Source organism: Venturia canescens, chromosome 4, assembly GCF_019457755.1.
Source record: "Venturia canescens isolate UGA chromosome 4, ASM1945775v1, whole genome shotgun sequence".
NCBI classification, from domain to species: domain Eukaryota; kingdom Metazoa; phylum Arthropoda; class Insecta; order Hymenoptera; family Ichneumonidae; genus Venturia; species Venturia canescens.
Window position 1 is genome coordinate 5,685,319 of NC_057424.1, and position 14,873 is coordinate 5,700,191.

At 42.4% G+C, this 14,873-nt stretch overlaps 3 protein-coding genes across 3 annotated transcripts; 1 reads left to right on the top strand and 2 right to left on the bottom strand.

Annotated features, from left to right (window-relative positions):
- Positions 1 to 90: 90 nt before the first annotated feature.
- LOC122409718 (uncharacterized) lies at positions 91 to 6,927 on the top strand. The gene is made up of 7 exons (XM_043417477.1): positions 91 to 508; positions 658 to 893; positions 1,133 to 1,792; positions 1,957 to 2,253; positions 2,378 to 2,475; positions 2,645 to 3,345; positions 3,429 to 6,927. Exons 1-7 carry the CDS (start codon positions 469 to 471, stop codon positions 3,938 to 3,940), a joined length of 2,544 nt encoding a protein of 847 aa, XP_043273412.1. The 5' UTR covers positions 91 to 468; the 3' UTR covers positions 3,941 to 6,927.
- On the bottom strand, positions 6,096 to 8,631 carry LOC122409724 (N-acylneuraminate-9-phosphatase). Its single transcript, XM_043417485.1, has 2 exons — positions 8,111 to 8,631; positions 6,096 to 7,670 (listed from the first exon to the last, which is right to left on the bottom strand). The coding sequence occupies exons 1-2, from the start codon at positions 8,364 to 8,366 to the stop codon at positions 7,483 to 7,485; spliced, it is 444 nt and encodes a 147-aa protein (XP_043273420.1). The 5' UTR covers positions 8,367 to 8,631; the 3' UTR covers positions 6,096 to 7,482.
- A 728-nt stretch (positions 8,632 to 9,359) lies between these two features.
- On the bottom strand, positions 9,360 to 14,825 carry Neurochondrin (neurochondrin). The gene is made up of 2 exons (XM_043417479.1): positions 14,256 to 14,825; positions 9,360 to 14,076 (listed from the first exon to the last, which is right to left on the bottom strand). The coding sequence occupies exon 2, from the start codon at positions 12,595 to 12,597 to the stop codon at positions 10,363 to 10,365; it is 2,235 nt and encodes a 744-aa protein (XP_043273414.1). The 5' UTR covers positions 12,598 to 14,076; positions 14,256 to 14,825; the 3' UTR covers positions 9,360 to 10,362.
- Between the last annotated feature and the right edge of the window lie 48 nt (positions 14,826 to 14,873).

A 14,873-nucleotide genomic window follows, 5' to 3' on the forward strand; every position in this document is an offset into this window, starting at 1 on the left:
AAAATTATAAATTCGTCAATTCCTCGTAATTTGACGAATTTTTTAATACTTTAAGGGCAGCTGAAAACCAAAATTGCATAAAATCGTAGTTGAAATCAAATGCTTGAATAAAAATGAAAATTCCGTTTTGAAATGAATCTTGGAGACGAGAGGGAGTTTTGAAATTGGATGTACATCACTGGCTCAGCTGTGTTTGAGTAGAGGTTGCCTGGCTACGAATCTGAACAACAAACCGCGTGTTAGAATGTACCGAAGAGCAGCGTGGCCGAGTACGAAACTGCGTAAAAAAATACGGAGTATTTGTCACATTTTGTTGGAGTGTGAGCTTCCGTTTGTTTCGAAATAATTAAAAAACCTCGGGCCGTTTTGATTTCGATCGAGGAAAAAGGATGCGGGAAGAACGATGGGTGGACGGTGAAAATAAAAAAGGCCTGATAGAGAGAGAACGAAAATAAAAAAGAGTCGGAAATGACACTTCAGAACGGAGATTCTCAGCGCAAGAGTTCCGGTATGTAAATTGACAGATGATTTTATGGCTGCATTGAAATTCTTCGTGTCCCTCCGAACTTTCAGTCTCACGAGACGCCCATTTTTTGCCACTAAATCGATCAGAAGATCATCATTTTTATGCGACTTTTGACGTATTTTTTAACTCAGTCTACAATCAGACGGGACAAAATTACTTCGAACAATTGTCGTCGTACAATCGCATGAACTCTCACTTACGACGGATTCTGATGGCTCAGAGTGTCGTCGACGCAAGAAACCAAAAATACATCCGCGAGAAACGATTGAACTCCAGGTCTTCCAGCTGCTCAAAGTCCCTCGACCAAATTCTTTCACGCAGAGACTTCATCGATGGGGTTGCTTACGACACGGAGCATCATCCGATTGTTAGTCGCTTTTTCAATCTTATTTCAACCTGTTTATACGATACTTCGAATAATGTTTTCTGCATTCTTAAAAAAAAAAAAAAAAACAAATTTTTATTTCGAGCTATCGATATTTCATCAAATTGGATTCGCATTTTTTCTATTGTCCCATTTTATCAATTTTTTGTCAATTTGCGACTTCATTTCCGGTGAGAAAAAGGAGTGTAAGTGGGTGACATGAAAAAGCGACGATTTTGCAGGACTTGTTGCGGATGAGATTGGGCTGTGAGCCGAGTTGCCTCCACATGGCGAGAAAGCGGAGTTTCGAACAAAGTTACAGAAGTTGTAGCAACATTCGATGTCGGGGTGGATCGCCAAGAACTTCTCGAAGACCGGAAATTAACTCGGACGTTGTCCGCTGTTCGAGAACGAGCGCTTCCGGCTCGCCGACGAGATATCAAAGCTCTTACGGAGCTTCGAGATCGTCTCTGTTGACCGGAAGAAGAGTCGATCAACAACCGGAAGTGGAGAGCCGGAGACACAAAATAAACGACGGGGGTCGAAACGGACAAAGTAATAGACGCAGCAGAGCCTTCGAAGCCATCAACGAGACGTACTCGTACGATTCGAGCTTCGAATCGTCCTCGGATACTTCCGGCATAGATTCTCCGGTTGCCAAAAACTGCGAGTGCCCCTCGTCACGCCCCAATTTTGATAGCAGCCCCGAACGAACCGGAAACGAAGTTGATCGGGGACTTAACAAATTTTCTGACAACGCTGAACGCACCGAAGAAGCTAAATATGCCAAATTCCTTTACAATATTACCCAGGAAATTGTTCTCAATGGCTTGTACACGGACCAGGAACTTCACGGGGTGTTCAATAAGCATGTGGAAATGAATTGCGGATGCCTCGACAAGGTGAGCGATTTTTTTCATTCCATTTTCTACTTCTTTTCTATAAATACAGCGCGTTTTTACATTTTCCCTCATCAATGACAAAAAAAAAGAGAAATTTTTTCTTCACTTTTTCGCTTCACTGTCGAAAATGCAGTCGTAATATTTGTTTTAAATTTCTACTCCAGGAGAGGATGCTGTCAGAAATAAATCAACTGAAAACGTCATTGAACGTCAAAGAGTTCCTGGAGGATGGTAAATTTCCGGAGCATACGAAAAACAACCAGAAAACAAAACGTCCCGAAGACAGCTCGCGCAGATCGAACCCCTCTCAAGCTGCAAAAAATGCGATCTTGCTCGTCGATACGAGTCCGGAGGTCTTGCTCACTGAACGCGAAGTTCTCGTTACCTTGATGGAAATGAAATTAGACCCGCAACAGGTTCAAACGATTTGCAGAAGTTTGAGAAACAAAATCAAAGAAACGGTACTTTGAAAATAATTGAAAATTCCCAACCTCACGATCGCTTTAGCAATGCCAATTTCAACACTTTTTTGTTCAGACAGTTCGGTAGAATTAAATTGACAAAATCTCTTTTATGTTCTGATAGAATGGCGTAGATTTTCGTGATGATAATACCCAAGTTTTGGAAGAAGAGAGCCCCAAAATAATAGAAAATTGCAAGTGTCAGTGCAGAGGAGAAAACCAGTGAGTGGATTCCACAAAATCTAAAATTGTCGTTGCTAGTATCCGGAATGTGAACAAGCCTAGTTACTATTGTTTGTTGAAAATGCACTCGTTCACTTTCAACATTATAAAAACAAAGGACAAAAAAAAATATCTGAACCCTTGAAAAAAATTCGCTTCGATATTTTAGGATTTCCATTCCCTCTGCTGCCGAAACACGAGGATCAAATTTACCAATAAAGACTGAAGAATCTCAAACGGAAGCAAAGACAGCGGAAGTCGTGAGTCAAGCTTCGCAGGTCAAAGAGCAAACTATGGAAATAACGACATCGACTTCTGTGGGGGAATTGCGCAAAGAGACACGGGATATATCATTGAGTAATTCAGAATTGCAAAAACTGGCGGAAGTCTCACAGCAAACGGTGATAAAAAGCGACGGGACAAGCGCGAAGAGTAAAACGAGCGATTCTCTGAAACCCGAAGAACCAAAATCGCGAAAATCATCGTTGACCAGCGACGAGGACGAAAAAATCCAAAACGTCACAAAGACACGATCGAGATTGGAGAAAACTTTTTCCGCTGCGAAAAAATCGGCTGAATTCGACGGTCAAGTCGATCAAAAAGAATCTCAACGCGTTTTCAAATCGAGTGAAGATGTTGACAACAAAATTGGCCAAGTTCGGAAATCCAGTGAGAGGAAAAGCACGAATTCGAAAAAATCTCCGAGCCCTTCCCGAGCCAGAAAATCGACGAGAGACGATCGGAAAACGTCCGATTCAGTAACGAGCAAAAAAAGCGTGGATTTGGATAAATCACGAGGGAAAATAGAGTCGACTAAAATTGAAGCTTCCATTACTGACGAGGAAGCAACGACGACGGAGATAGCTACAGGTAAAGTTCATACGATGCATTAAAAAACCGAAAAATCGTTTTGATCATTCACACGGATGGATCGTTGTTTTCTAAATTTTCAGAAAAAGCGTCACTCGAGCTAAAACACGAAAAAATCGAGGAAATAACGGACGACGAATTAGCAAGTTTGCCCGAAGATATTTCCCAGGAAATGGATGAATCGTTGTCGACGATAGACTCGGAAAAGGCGGAAGTGTCTCGAGCCTCGAAGGCAAAATCCACCACTGAAAAACCCCGTATCACGAGGCATGAAAGTTCCGAGGAAAAAAAAGTGTTGCACGGAATCGAAGAATCCGAGGAAGAACCATCCACGAGCCCCAAACCCGATCAAAAGGTTCGTGAAAGCTCAAAAAGTGCTAACGACTCGGAAGATCCCGAAGATGACGTAATCGTTGGAAAGGCGAAAAAAAAATCAAGACATGACGAGGTCAAGAACGATAAGAACGAAAAATTCTCAGCCCCATCGAGCCCCAATAATCGACGGAGCAAAATATCGAACGGCAAGGAAACTTCGGCTCCGCAAAAAATGCTTCGGAAAAGTAACGATTCTGGGGATAAAAAAACCGGTACCTAATTCAATGATATTAATAAAATGAAAATGCAAACTTAACAATGAGAAAAAGAGTATGAAGAGTTACTGAAAGCCGTTACGTGCCATATTGTGGCTAGAATATTAACGATGAAAATCGATTTAGTTTCATACCACAACAACGAATGTACAAAGTGTAAAAAAATTAAATTCTGTCACATTTATTTGTCGAAATCCATCATCTAGTCTGAAAAACTAGATTGAAAAAAGAATTTAGTTCGTGCTACCGATTGTTTTCAAATTCCTATTTGAAACATTTAAACTGGACAAAAAATTTCACGTTCAATCTAACAATGTTCCTTGGGAACAATCAATTTTTTTTATGCCTTTCAATGAGAATTCAGTTGCGTTATGAGGAAAATTTTTTATTTTCCTTCCATTTCGATGGAGTTTGAATTAATTTTTCCCGTGCGACAACTTGATAATTGTTGTCAATTTTTTTAAATGAGTAAAATTCAGTGAATCGATTAGAATTTCGAATGTCAATTGAGAGAGCTGAATATTTGCTCGTTCTAATCAGTATTCGTCAGTCGTCTCGAGAAATTGTGAAAAAAATTATTTCCTTTAAAAATTGCTTTAGGTATCTCTTGAAATATATTTGTAACGAGTTGAATTGTGTCCTCGATGAAAATTAGATGTAAGAGCCCGAGACCCTCGATTGTCGATAGAATTTCGAAGCAGAAGATCAACGAAAAACGAAAGTCCCGAACGAAACGCATCGCCCGAACGTCATAGAGCGGTGACCCACAATTCCATTTGGCAAAGGATAGAGCCAGCCTGTAATCAAGAAGGATCCTCATGTAAAAGAAGAAAGAGAGACGAGTCGGTTCGTGGGCAAAGTCAGCGATGCCGAAAAATAAAAAAAATTGAAAGACGACTGATCCAAAAATTTCAACAGATTTCCTGTCGTTGTTTCGCCAAGCAGACCAGAAGGTGCGATTTTCAAAGGGGCAGTGCTACGAGCCTGGCAAATGTGAGGGGGTGTGTGCGGGAGCCGATCGGGTCAATATTTTGTGGATCTTCACTAACGACAGAGTCAGAGATGTCGATACAATATGACGAGCAGGAAGACTCAGCGACTCAAAATTTGGAGAATTTTTTGGCCAGAGACGAGGACGACTCGAAATTCGAGGCTGTAAGAGAGAGGACTTCATCGTTTCCATGGCTGGGGGTGGAGAAAGAAATGGGATTGAAGGGACCGGAGGAGAAGCTCGAGGTAAGCGGACCGCGTCGCAACACGATACATCGAAGAACGTCGTTGATTCGAAGCGTTAGAATCGCGATGGAGAGTTTGAAAATCCGTAGAAAATCGAGCGACGCTTCATCCCCAGGTTTTCAGGAAAATCCAGCCGATGCCGAGGGCACCCCAAACACGACGTTGCTGCTGCCACGATCTTTCGAAAATTATGAACATCCTGACGAGGAAAAATTGAAGTTGAAAGATTCGTCGAATACCTCGTACACGAGCGTTTCCCCAGTCCGATTGCAAAGTCCTGGTGAACCAAAGGATGGAGAGAAATCATCGAGGGCTCCATCGGATATGCCTTCGCTGATGTTGAGAAGCTCACGGATGTCGAAAATTCGAGAGCAATTTTCTAGAACCCCATCGATCGGCCCTTCGACAACAGAAAGGAGCCCACGAGGATCGAGGAATCGAGAAAAATCATCTAAAACTCCATCGATCGGTCCTTCGCCAACAGCGCTGAGAGGCCCGCGAGAGTCAAGGAATCACGAAAAATTATCTAGCCTTCCGTCAGTCGATGCTTCGCCAATAACGTCGCGAAATCCGCGAGAGTCGAGAGGTCGTACGAATTCATTTAGAACTCCATCGACCAGTGTTCCTCGAACAACGTCAAAAAGTCCTCGAGAGCCGAAGGACGGAAAGAAGTTATCTAAAACCCCTTCGTCGGATGTTCCGAAGACTGCACCTCAAGTGTATCGTATTTCCAATCAAATGATTTCCCTGGTTCCACCGGCGAAGAACAGATGCAGGCCGGACTGTCGCGGACCCTGGTCGAACTGGAATCACTCGCGGCAAAATTCTCAATCGCCGAACCGTCGGGAAGGCCACGCTTCTCGCAGCTCGCAAAGTTTCGATTCTACGGAAGACAATCGGAAAAACATTGATTAAATATAATGATGAATTTTCAACTTGTTCTTTATTCGCGCAATTTAATCCCAAGTTACATGTAGAACATAGGACATTTCATCAATTTTTAATTGTTTTAAACTCCCCCCTCTCCTTCGTTTCTTCTCGAGTACATTTATAGGGAAATTAGCGCGAGTTTTGTGCGTTTCATCATCCAACAACGATAAAATATATCTAGTATTGTGAAAAAATATAATGCGTCAATGCACGTCAACATGTATAGCCCATCTTGCAACTGTACATAAACCAAATGTACATGCCATATATATATTTACATATACACATACACTTTTGATACACGAAATAAAACTCGTGTGTGAGAGCATGTCAAGCTCTCTTCGTACGTACAGAGAGTCTTTCTACTCTCGTACACGCATTCCCTTACGCACATACGTACTCTTGAGTGAGTAAAAAAAAACTTAGAAATTGCAAAAAATCATTTCTACCGCTTCAAATAAACAAAAATATACTGTTTACCGTCTCTGGTTTCCTACGTCATTTTTATCAACTAATTTTATCTTCAGGATCATCGTTCGAGGGCGTATGTCCTGCTTAGTTTTTTGTTTTCTTGATTATACTCGGGATATCGAGTCCCTTCCATCTCGTCGAGTTTTTGCAACACATTATGTGTCTCAGACTCGATTAAAATCTGAGTTGAAAAGGAGTAAGTAACAATATTCCGTTATCGAGCTAAAAATCGATCAATAAGTGAGATCATTCAAAGTTCGATCTATCGAAAATAGTCTAGCAATAGTTTACATTTACGTACGCACTAAATTGAGTACTGTTTCGAGAAATATACTTTTTTTTAAAGAAGAAAAATAATTGAGTAGGAAAATAAAAGTTACTATACATATTTAACGTTAAAGCTCCGACGTCGAATTGTGCTTGTCGACCAGAACATTCACCTCGTATAGACTGGTTTTGTACGTGCTTTGAGAAACTATTTTTTTAATTCTTTTTTTTTTGCTTCATTTTCATTCTTGTACTTATATTACGACCGTATGGTAGTTCTACCATTTCATAGATATTGTATTACGTTCGGCGTGGGTGCAACATTGAAAAATTGAGAGGCCACTTGTTCAGTGTACGCAATCGGTCGGCTAAAATTCGAGTTCGTGCTGTTGCTCATCGAAGAACAGGACCGCTCGATAAGTGAACCCCGCGCTTCGACTCTCCCATTGGATCAAACGATTCGTTAATCGATCGATGAGAATCAACGGTCTCCCGGAATTATTGCTATCATCGCAAAGTTGAAGGATACAAACGGCGACGTTAATTCACGTCGATTTGCCGTTGCTCCAATAAAGTGGACATAAAATTCCCCTTTAACGACGCCCTCGCTTCCCTCGTTGTGTTTTTCAGCTGCTGTCACTCATCAACTACCGTCGGAGGCGTTTGATGACGAATCCTCCAACTCCGGTGCCCCCGGAACTCGTTTCAGAATCACCAGCAAATCCGTTATACGCTTTATCGTGTAATCCGGCTTCGGATCTTCGGCTGTTAAACGAGTTTTATCGCTTATCGGTATCCACACTGTGCCACCGAGATCGGCCTCGATTCCTCCTATAAACGTTTCGACCGTTCAAATAAGTCATTCCAAGCCTCAATCTTCCAAATAAAAATCCATTTTTCAAAGATTACCGTGACCACCGAAATCCTCATTGATAATTTGAACACAGTTCCTTGTTGAACATTTTTTTTCATGTACTCTTCCGTTGTTTACAATTAATAATTTTTTTTTTATTAATTTACTGAAAATTTAATTCGCTCTCAACGTTCATTCTTCGTACGAACAGAATAATATTTAAATATTCATTCTCGTATTTCAATCCTCGAAGTTTTCAAATATTCGACTCGATGCCATTAACACACAGATTCCAGAGGAAAAATAGACCACGGTCAAGAAAAAAGGTGATTGATTACTGAAAAACTGCTGTGATTATAATGAACGAATTGTGAAAACAGAAAAACCATTTGGGCTTGACTAAATCGAGAATATTTACCGAGAATATCGGTCTCAAGTTTATCGCCGACCATGAGACAATTTCTGGGTGCGACACCAAGACATCGACAAGCCTCTTCAAAGATACGAGACTGAGGTTTCTCCCAAGGAAGATCACCGGAAACGAGTATAACGTCGAAGTGCTGTTGCAGCTCGAGTTTGTGTACTTTTTCCCACTGGGCGTTGGAGGGTCCATTGGTGATCAAGCCGAGAAGATATTTTTTGCGTAACTCCCGGAGCATCGTAACAGTTTCCATGCTGAGTGCCAAATAGCGATACCGAAGACAGAGCCATCTGGAGTAAATATCATTGGCGATATACGAGTATGTTTCACCGAGTGCTTTCGACCATAGATTCGTTCGCCACGTGTCGAGACTGTACGCCGGGTTGTCAGGACACTTGCGAAAGTGTTTGAGGTACGTGGCTGTGATGGCGGACGATATTTCCTGTTGGATCCCATATTTTTGGCACAGTTCCTCGGCGAGCTGCGATTTTCACGAACGAAGAGTATCGGGGAAAGAGATAAAAAGAATACGAGTTAAACTTTTCATAGTTCACACAACCCAGTGATGAGGGCGAAGAAACAGTATGGTGATTGGACCAAAAAAAATAACTGAGCTTATATTTATAATAATATAAATATTTATGTATGTAAATATATTTATACGTGGGACGGTCTACATTGAGGAAACACATTGAAAAAACCACATTTAGCTTATCACGGTCTGATGAGTTTACAATGATCGATGATACGATTCAAGTCAATGGCAATGTCAATGAACGTTTGCAAAGTTTCTCACGAAACGTGATAAGGGAAGTGTGCCTTTTTTGGTGATTTTTTTTTTCTTTTTTTTGCAGAGATGGAAATTTCACGGATGGACCTGGATTGGGGTTGTATTTGTTTTGGTGGACACGAGATAGGCGAGTAATTAAGACGCTTAATTCATAATTAATGATTACCTATAAAATGCATTGATTCATTCAAATAGTACTCGAGCCGATAATTGGACACTCGAAGTCGCACCCACGGACACTGCTGTAATCACAACAAAATCAGCTGTGCCAACAACAGACCTTAAATGGTATTTTCCAAATGTTAAACACAGTAGACTCCTTAAAGTCGGAAAATTCAAATAATCTCTACACAAAAACGTTGAGTTCTTCTTCTTTTTCTTCTTCTTCTTCCTCCTCCTCCTCCTCTTCCTCTATCATTAGTTACGTATGTGAAATAAAGCTTCAACTCACACATGTGTAGAAAAATTAATTTTGTTTAATGTAAAATTTATATCGGATATTACAAATGTCTTAAAAATGAAAGCACAACAACAAAATCAATCTTTGGATAACGCTGCATATTTTTTCTCTCCTCGAAACGTTTACCTTTCGAAAAAGCTTTACAAGCGTTTCGAATTTGTGGAAAATATTCTCACAAGGAGAGTAAAAATAGCACTGACGGATGCTGAGCGCATCGCACGAGATCTATACTCGTCTCACAAATTAACGCGATCTTCGTTACTTTTATTTATACTTCTCGCGTGTATCTACGGGAATAAATATCTTGACAAATATTCCTGTCTGGTTGCTAAGTTTTTGTATCGATTCGTCAGAGCACAAAAATTAAGAGGCCACGATAACGTTTAGTCCTCCGCATCGAATAGCCGACGAATCATCCCTTCAAATTGGCTCTCACCGAGCAAAACTATTTCAAGGTGCGACGAGTTGAAAAGTGCGTAAATAATATTTGCAGCTGTTCTCGTCAAGCGACACCATCATTGATGATATTATTCATCCCTTATTTTTGTTGGCACTCGATTCTCATGCTCGTACTGCGAGTCATTTTCACGCCAAGAAAGTACTACTCGCTGTCGTTAAACGTGTATCAATAAAGTGACCTTCGTTCTCGCTTGATGAATCTCGATACACGATACACAGGGGCAATTCTACTGCAGGAACAAACGTTTCGCAAAAAATATACATATTCATATAACTCTCGTAAAAATCGCAATGAAAATTAGCCAATTAACGTTGATGAAAGGGTGCAAAATGGAGAAACGAAAATAGGCGTTTTTTTTTTTTATAAATTTCAAGTCGCTCCGATAAAACGATCGGCGAAGACAATGGTAAAAACGGAGCTTCGTTACAGCGATGATTCGATATTGGTAAAAAATAAAAATGAGCAAGGTGAAAAATCTGTGGCACACAGATTCGATGAGAACGAGAGGAAAATGGGAAAAAGTCTCGTATCTCGAAAGTCTAATCGCCAAAGAGATTTTTTCCCAATTCCATCATACGGTGATTTCTACAGACGGCGAGAGCCCCGGCTTTTTTCAGGACGGCGGCGACGCTAGAATCGGCTTTGACGAGGTGGCACAGCAGATCTTCGTACGCTGATTTAACGTTGGGTGGCAGACTACCGATTTTGACTTTCTTGAGGGTCTCGACGATTCCCTGCGCCCAACCAGACTCGATCGCGAATTCGGTGATCCATGGAATGAGCTGCAGTACTCCGGCCATGGTTTGCATACCGAGGAACCAAAGTTCCATTATTTCCATCCAATGCTCCTTGTACGACATCGATACTACTAACTCGGTTGGATCGTTGCTCTCGTCGACGTTGTAAGCGTCCCACAAAAATCTTATGGTCGCTTGTATGTAACGGCATATGGAGAAATCGTTTTTCTTTACGAGTTTTGCTTGTTGTTTTAGCAGCAGCAATCCGAGGACGGCCAAGTGCCCGTGGAGGACCAAATTGTCCGGGATCTGTTTGAGCTCCGGTAAATTGGTGAATATGAATTTCAAAAGGTTTATAAAAGTGGCTGATTCCTCGACGAGTTTGGCCTCGAGAACGGAGATATTCATGAGGATGTTGCAGATCGAAACCATCGCTGCCCGGGAATCTTGCATCTCGCTGAGTACGCGAGGCTCCAGCTCTTTTTCTGGTTCTTTTATCGCTTTCAAACGCTCCGATCTCGGCACCGGTGGCTTTTTGTAATGCACGATCGTCCAGTGATAAGACAAGCACTCGAAGAATATCTGATCTTGTTTGTGCTTCAGTAAAACCTTCCTCGCTTCTTCCTCGACCGCCAAGTAACAGAGAGCCGGTAACATGACGCGGAGCACATCGACCTCGCTCAAGGGATCGTGGACGACCGGCTCACCGGAAGAAGACGAAGAGCCCTCGTCGCTGCGAGCTCCGGCTCTTGCTTTTTCTGCCATTTTTCTGTTGCGATGAGCGTAAAAAGTGTCATTCGCTACGGTCAGCATGTACGGCAGGACCGCGTAAACTTGCGGCCGCATCGCTGATGTTTCTTGCGCTAGCCAAGCCGATAATACTCGTACCATAGCACAAACGAAAACTCTTTCACCGATATCCGTCAACTCCTTCATTTTGGAAACAGCGTTGAGTAATCCAATGATCGCGGCGAACGCTCCTTTCAGGGCGGTGTATAACGATTGTTTCTCTTTCTGTTCGAGATCCAGTTGATCCGTTGTTATGTAGCCGAGTGAAATCTCGAGTATTACAAAACAGGCGACTATCAATTCGGCGTTGGGAATAACGCTTCTCAGTTGCTTCCCCTCCAGCTGCATTCTCACTTCGATCGAAGCCAGTTGTATCAGAAGCAGGAAAAATACTTTGGGCTTCGTCTCGTCGGACAAGGCCCATTCGACTCCGAGCAGATCCAGCGACGCAGAAGCCAACTTCAGGGCAGGATCACGTTGATTCTTCCCAATTTTTGAGCCGAGTATGTCGCTCAAACCTTTGTAAATACTCTGAGGCCAAGACTCCTGAGCGGCGGTTGAGGATATCAGTTCTTTGCGGCAGGAGGAAATGAGAGATTGTAAAATTGAGCACAATTCAAATTTCCTCTCCGAATGATCCGTTTCAAAATCAAGGGCTATTTTGTTGACTATAGCGTGGAAAGGTGCTGTGTCCATGGGATCCCAAGCTTGCGGACCTATTTTTGTTGTAAGCGTTACCAATATATTCAGAGCTTCGTCCGTCTGGAAACTTTTTTCTGAATAAATTTCACACATCTTTGGTATCGCTCGCTGCTCCACAAGGGCCCTCTGTCCCGGAGGATATTGAGCTATGTTTTGCAAGCAAGTGTAAGCTTCGCTCACTATTATGAGCGTGTCGTCCGGAGCGTCGTCGTCCATCTGAGAGACAATTTGCAGCAGAGCCGGTACGTGACTGATCATGTCAGGATGAGCGGCGAGCTCGGGTTCGTTACAAAATGAAGAAAGTATCGAGAGAGCCACCGACTTGTAGACTTGAGGCGGGCAGTCGACTGGCACGTCGTCGCTGGACAAGAGCTTACGAAGAAATTTAGTTCCTATCGCCTCGAAGAGCATCTTCTTGGCGGTTGGGCCACAATCGGTCGCATCCACTAGCTTGGTCACCATGAAAAGTGCAGCAAACTTTTCTGAATCACTTTCCACCATCTTCAGCACGGCGACGCATTTCTTCACACCTTCGGGAACACTCATTTTCGCGACGGACCGAAGCAAAGCCAAGCAAAAAAGAGAACAGCTGTATAGCTGTGAAAAAATCCAGTGACGATGCACGAACAACCTATTCACCGGGCTGTGGCAATCCGACTAGTCTGCAGGAAGCGAGCGAGCTCCTCGCAACTCTCTCTAGCCTTGCCCTTTGACACACCGTTGCTTTCTCGAGGCGGAGGAGGAGCGTTACCAAAATAGATTCTTTACCGCGTTGCCAAATTGACCGGAGCACCGCTGCAGCTCACCGGAGCAAGAAAGTTGGTTTGTATGCAAGGCGTAGGCGTGAAGTAGAAAAGTACGGAAACGATGCAGATTGGAAGAACTAAGTTTTCATTAATAGCGTTCCACGTGCGCGATTTCGTGAGCAAGAAAAAAAAATAAATAATCCCAGCACAGATTTTGGACTAGCAGTCAGAAAAAAGAACGAGTCCCCCACTGAATTCAAAAATAATCATCTTCCCCACGTGTGTGCCGTTTATTTATTACATATACATGAGTTTCTTTTGCCGTCTTTTTCACTGCACAGACACGAATCTTCACGAAAACAAAAATAAAACACGTTGTCTACTGCTTTGATGGTACTTAAAGTAGAAAGAAGGAAAAAAACGCGCTCTGTGACAAAAAGTTAACATCTCTCCCTGGAGACGACGATTTTTTTCTCGACGTTGGCTGTACGCCGTACAGTAAACCCGCGTACAAAACACTCGCGCGTTCCAAAAATAGTGCCGGGTAGAATTAGTGATAGCGCTATAACGGGAAACGTCTCGTGTTACACGCGGGCTTTCTATTTCCAGCAGAGTTACTCGGAGAAATACGTAGCACAAGAAAATTCAACGTTTTCTCCCCTCCTTGCTCCGGTGGAATTTCGTTGTCGAAGTTCCTTTTCGTAAAGTTATACGCAACAGTTAAACGCACGCGCGCAACACAATCAGAATACACACAGTGGACCTACCCGAAGGATTGTTTAACATTATATTAACATGTATACATAGCTATTGTCAGATCGACAGAAAATCTTGACACTTTACATTACTGACACAAATTCATCGGCAAATTTTATTCGGTGCAATTGGTCCGTCATCACCGTGTTTCGTTTTATAGATTATTTATTGTTCTTTCCGGTCATTTCACAATTTGCGTCACTATACACATGATGACACGCGGAAAAAACCACGATTCCGTACCAAACGTGCCTTAGATCTTGATAATCTTGATTCATGAAGAGGAAAAGAAGGCTAGGGGTGGGGGGAAAGGGGACAAGAGGAGGGAAGAGCACGATCTTTCAATATATACATGCACTTTATGCTAGAAAACCAACATGGCGGAGTGGGGAGCGCGCTCTTTTCATTCGCGTCGTCTGCTGACATGCGTGACCTCGCGCGCCCCGTTTAATTCTACTTTAGTTCAAGGTGCTCTCTCACAAATGGACTGATCCTTTTATTCGGGAGTTCGCAGTCGAAGTCTCTTGATATGGAAAATTGAAAAAATCGTGCTTGCATACATATGTAATTTAAAAAATATGTATATATGATTATTACACATATATATGCCGCGAACTTTCACATTTACGTCAACATGTGCAATCGGGAAAAATGATGTTTTAATGTGTATCGAATGTTGTAATTTTTTATATTTTTTTATACCTTTCTGCAGGCCATACTGTCGCCCCTCCTCGTCTCGATCAGGGTGTTGTCCAGATCGAAAAAGACTGTCGTTATTGCAGGATTTGAACCCCGACGTCCACGATAGGCGGCCATCTTCACTCTGGTTCACGTTCTTCCTGTTGTACCGCTGCTGCTGCTACTTGTTACTGTTACCGTTGTACTAAATATGAGTTTAAACTGTACGCTGAGACTTTATCTTGGCTTTATGTCGATTATTCCGGAGTTCCGTCGTCCGTCCCAAACGTCAGTTCTGGTCCGATGGTAGTACCCCTCTGTATCTGTGTCCCGATATAACAGGCAAGGGCCTTTCATCAAATAACGGCTCACTGCCTTTTGTCGTTACAGGTCACAACGAGGAAAAGAAAAAAAGAATAAGTAGAGAGGGGGAAATGACGATCGAAGAGTAGTTTTTATCGTCCCGCGTTGCTTGTTAAAGAACGTCAAAGACTGCTTGCTCCTTCTTCGTCGACACGACGTAGATCTCGAAGAATTTCAATCCCCAAGCTGCCTGCCAAATTATCCCTTTATTTCTTTGGCTTCTCCCTTCCTTTTCTCTTATGTCTCTTTGAAGTTTGCACGAGGATGTGAACACGTCCG

Coding starts and splice junctions, on each gene's coding strand:
- Neurochondrin (XM_043417479.1), bottom strand. CDS start 12,597: ATGAGTGTTCCCGAAGGTGTGAAGAAATGCGTCGCCGTGCTGAAGATG.
- LOC122409724 (XM_043417485.1), bottom strand. CDS start 8,366: ATGGAAACTGTTACGATGCTCCGGGAGTTACGCAAAAAATATCTTCTC. Junction 7,671..8,110: donor ACTTGAGACCGATATTCTCG/GTAAATATTCTC, acceptor AAACGTTTATAG/GAGGAATCGAGGCCGATCTC.
- LOC122409718 (XM_043417477.1), top strand. CDS start 469: ATGACACTTCAGAACGGAGATTCTCAGCGCAAGAGTTCCG. Junction 509..657: donor TTCTCAGCGCAAGAGTTCCG/GTATGTAAATTG, acceptor TTTTTAACTCAG/TCTACAATCAGACGGGACAA. Junction 2,254..2,377: donor GAAACAAAATCAAAGAAACG/GTACTTTGAAAA, acceptor ATGTTCTGATAG/AATGGCGTAGATTTTCGTGA.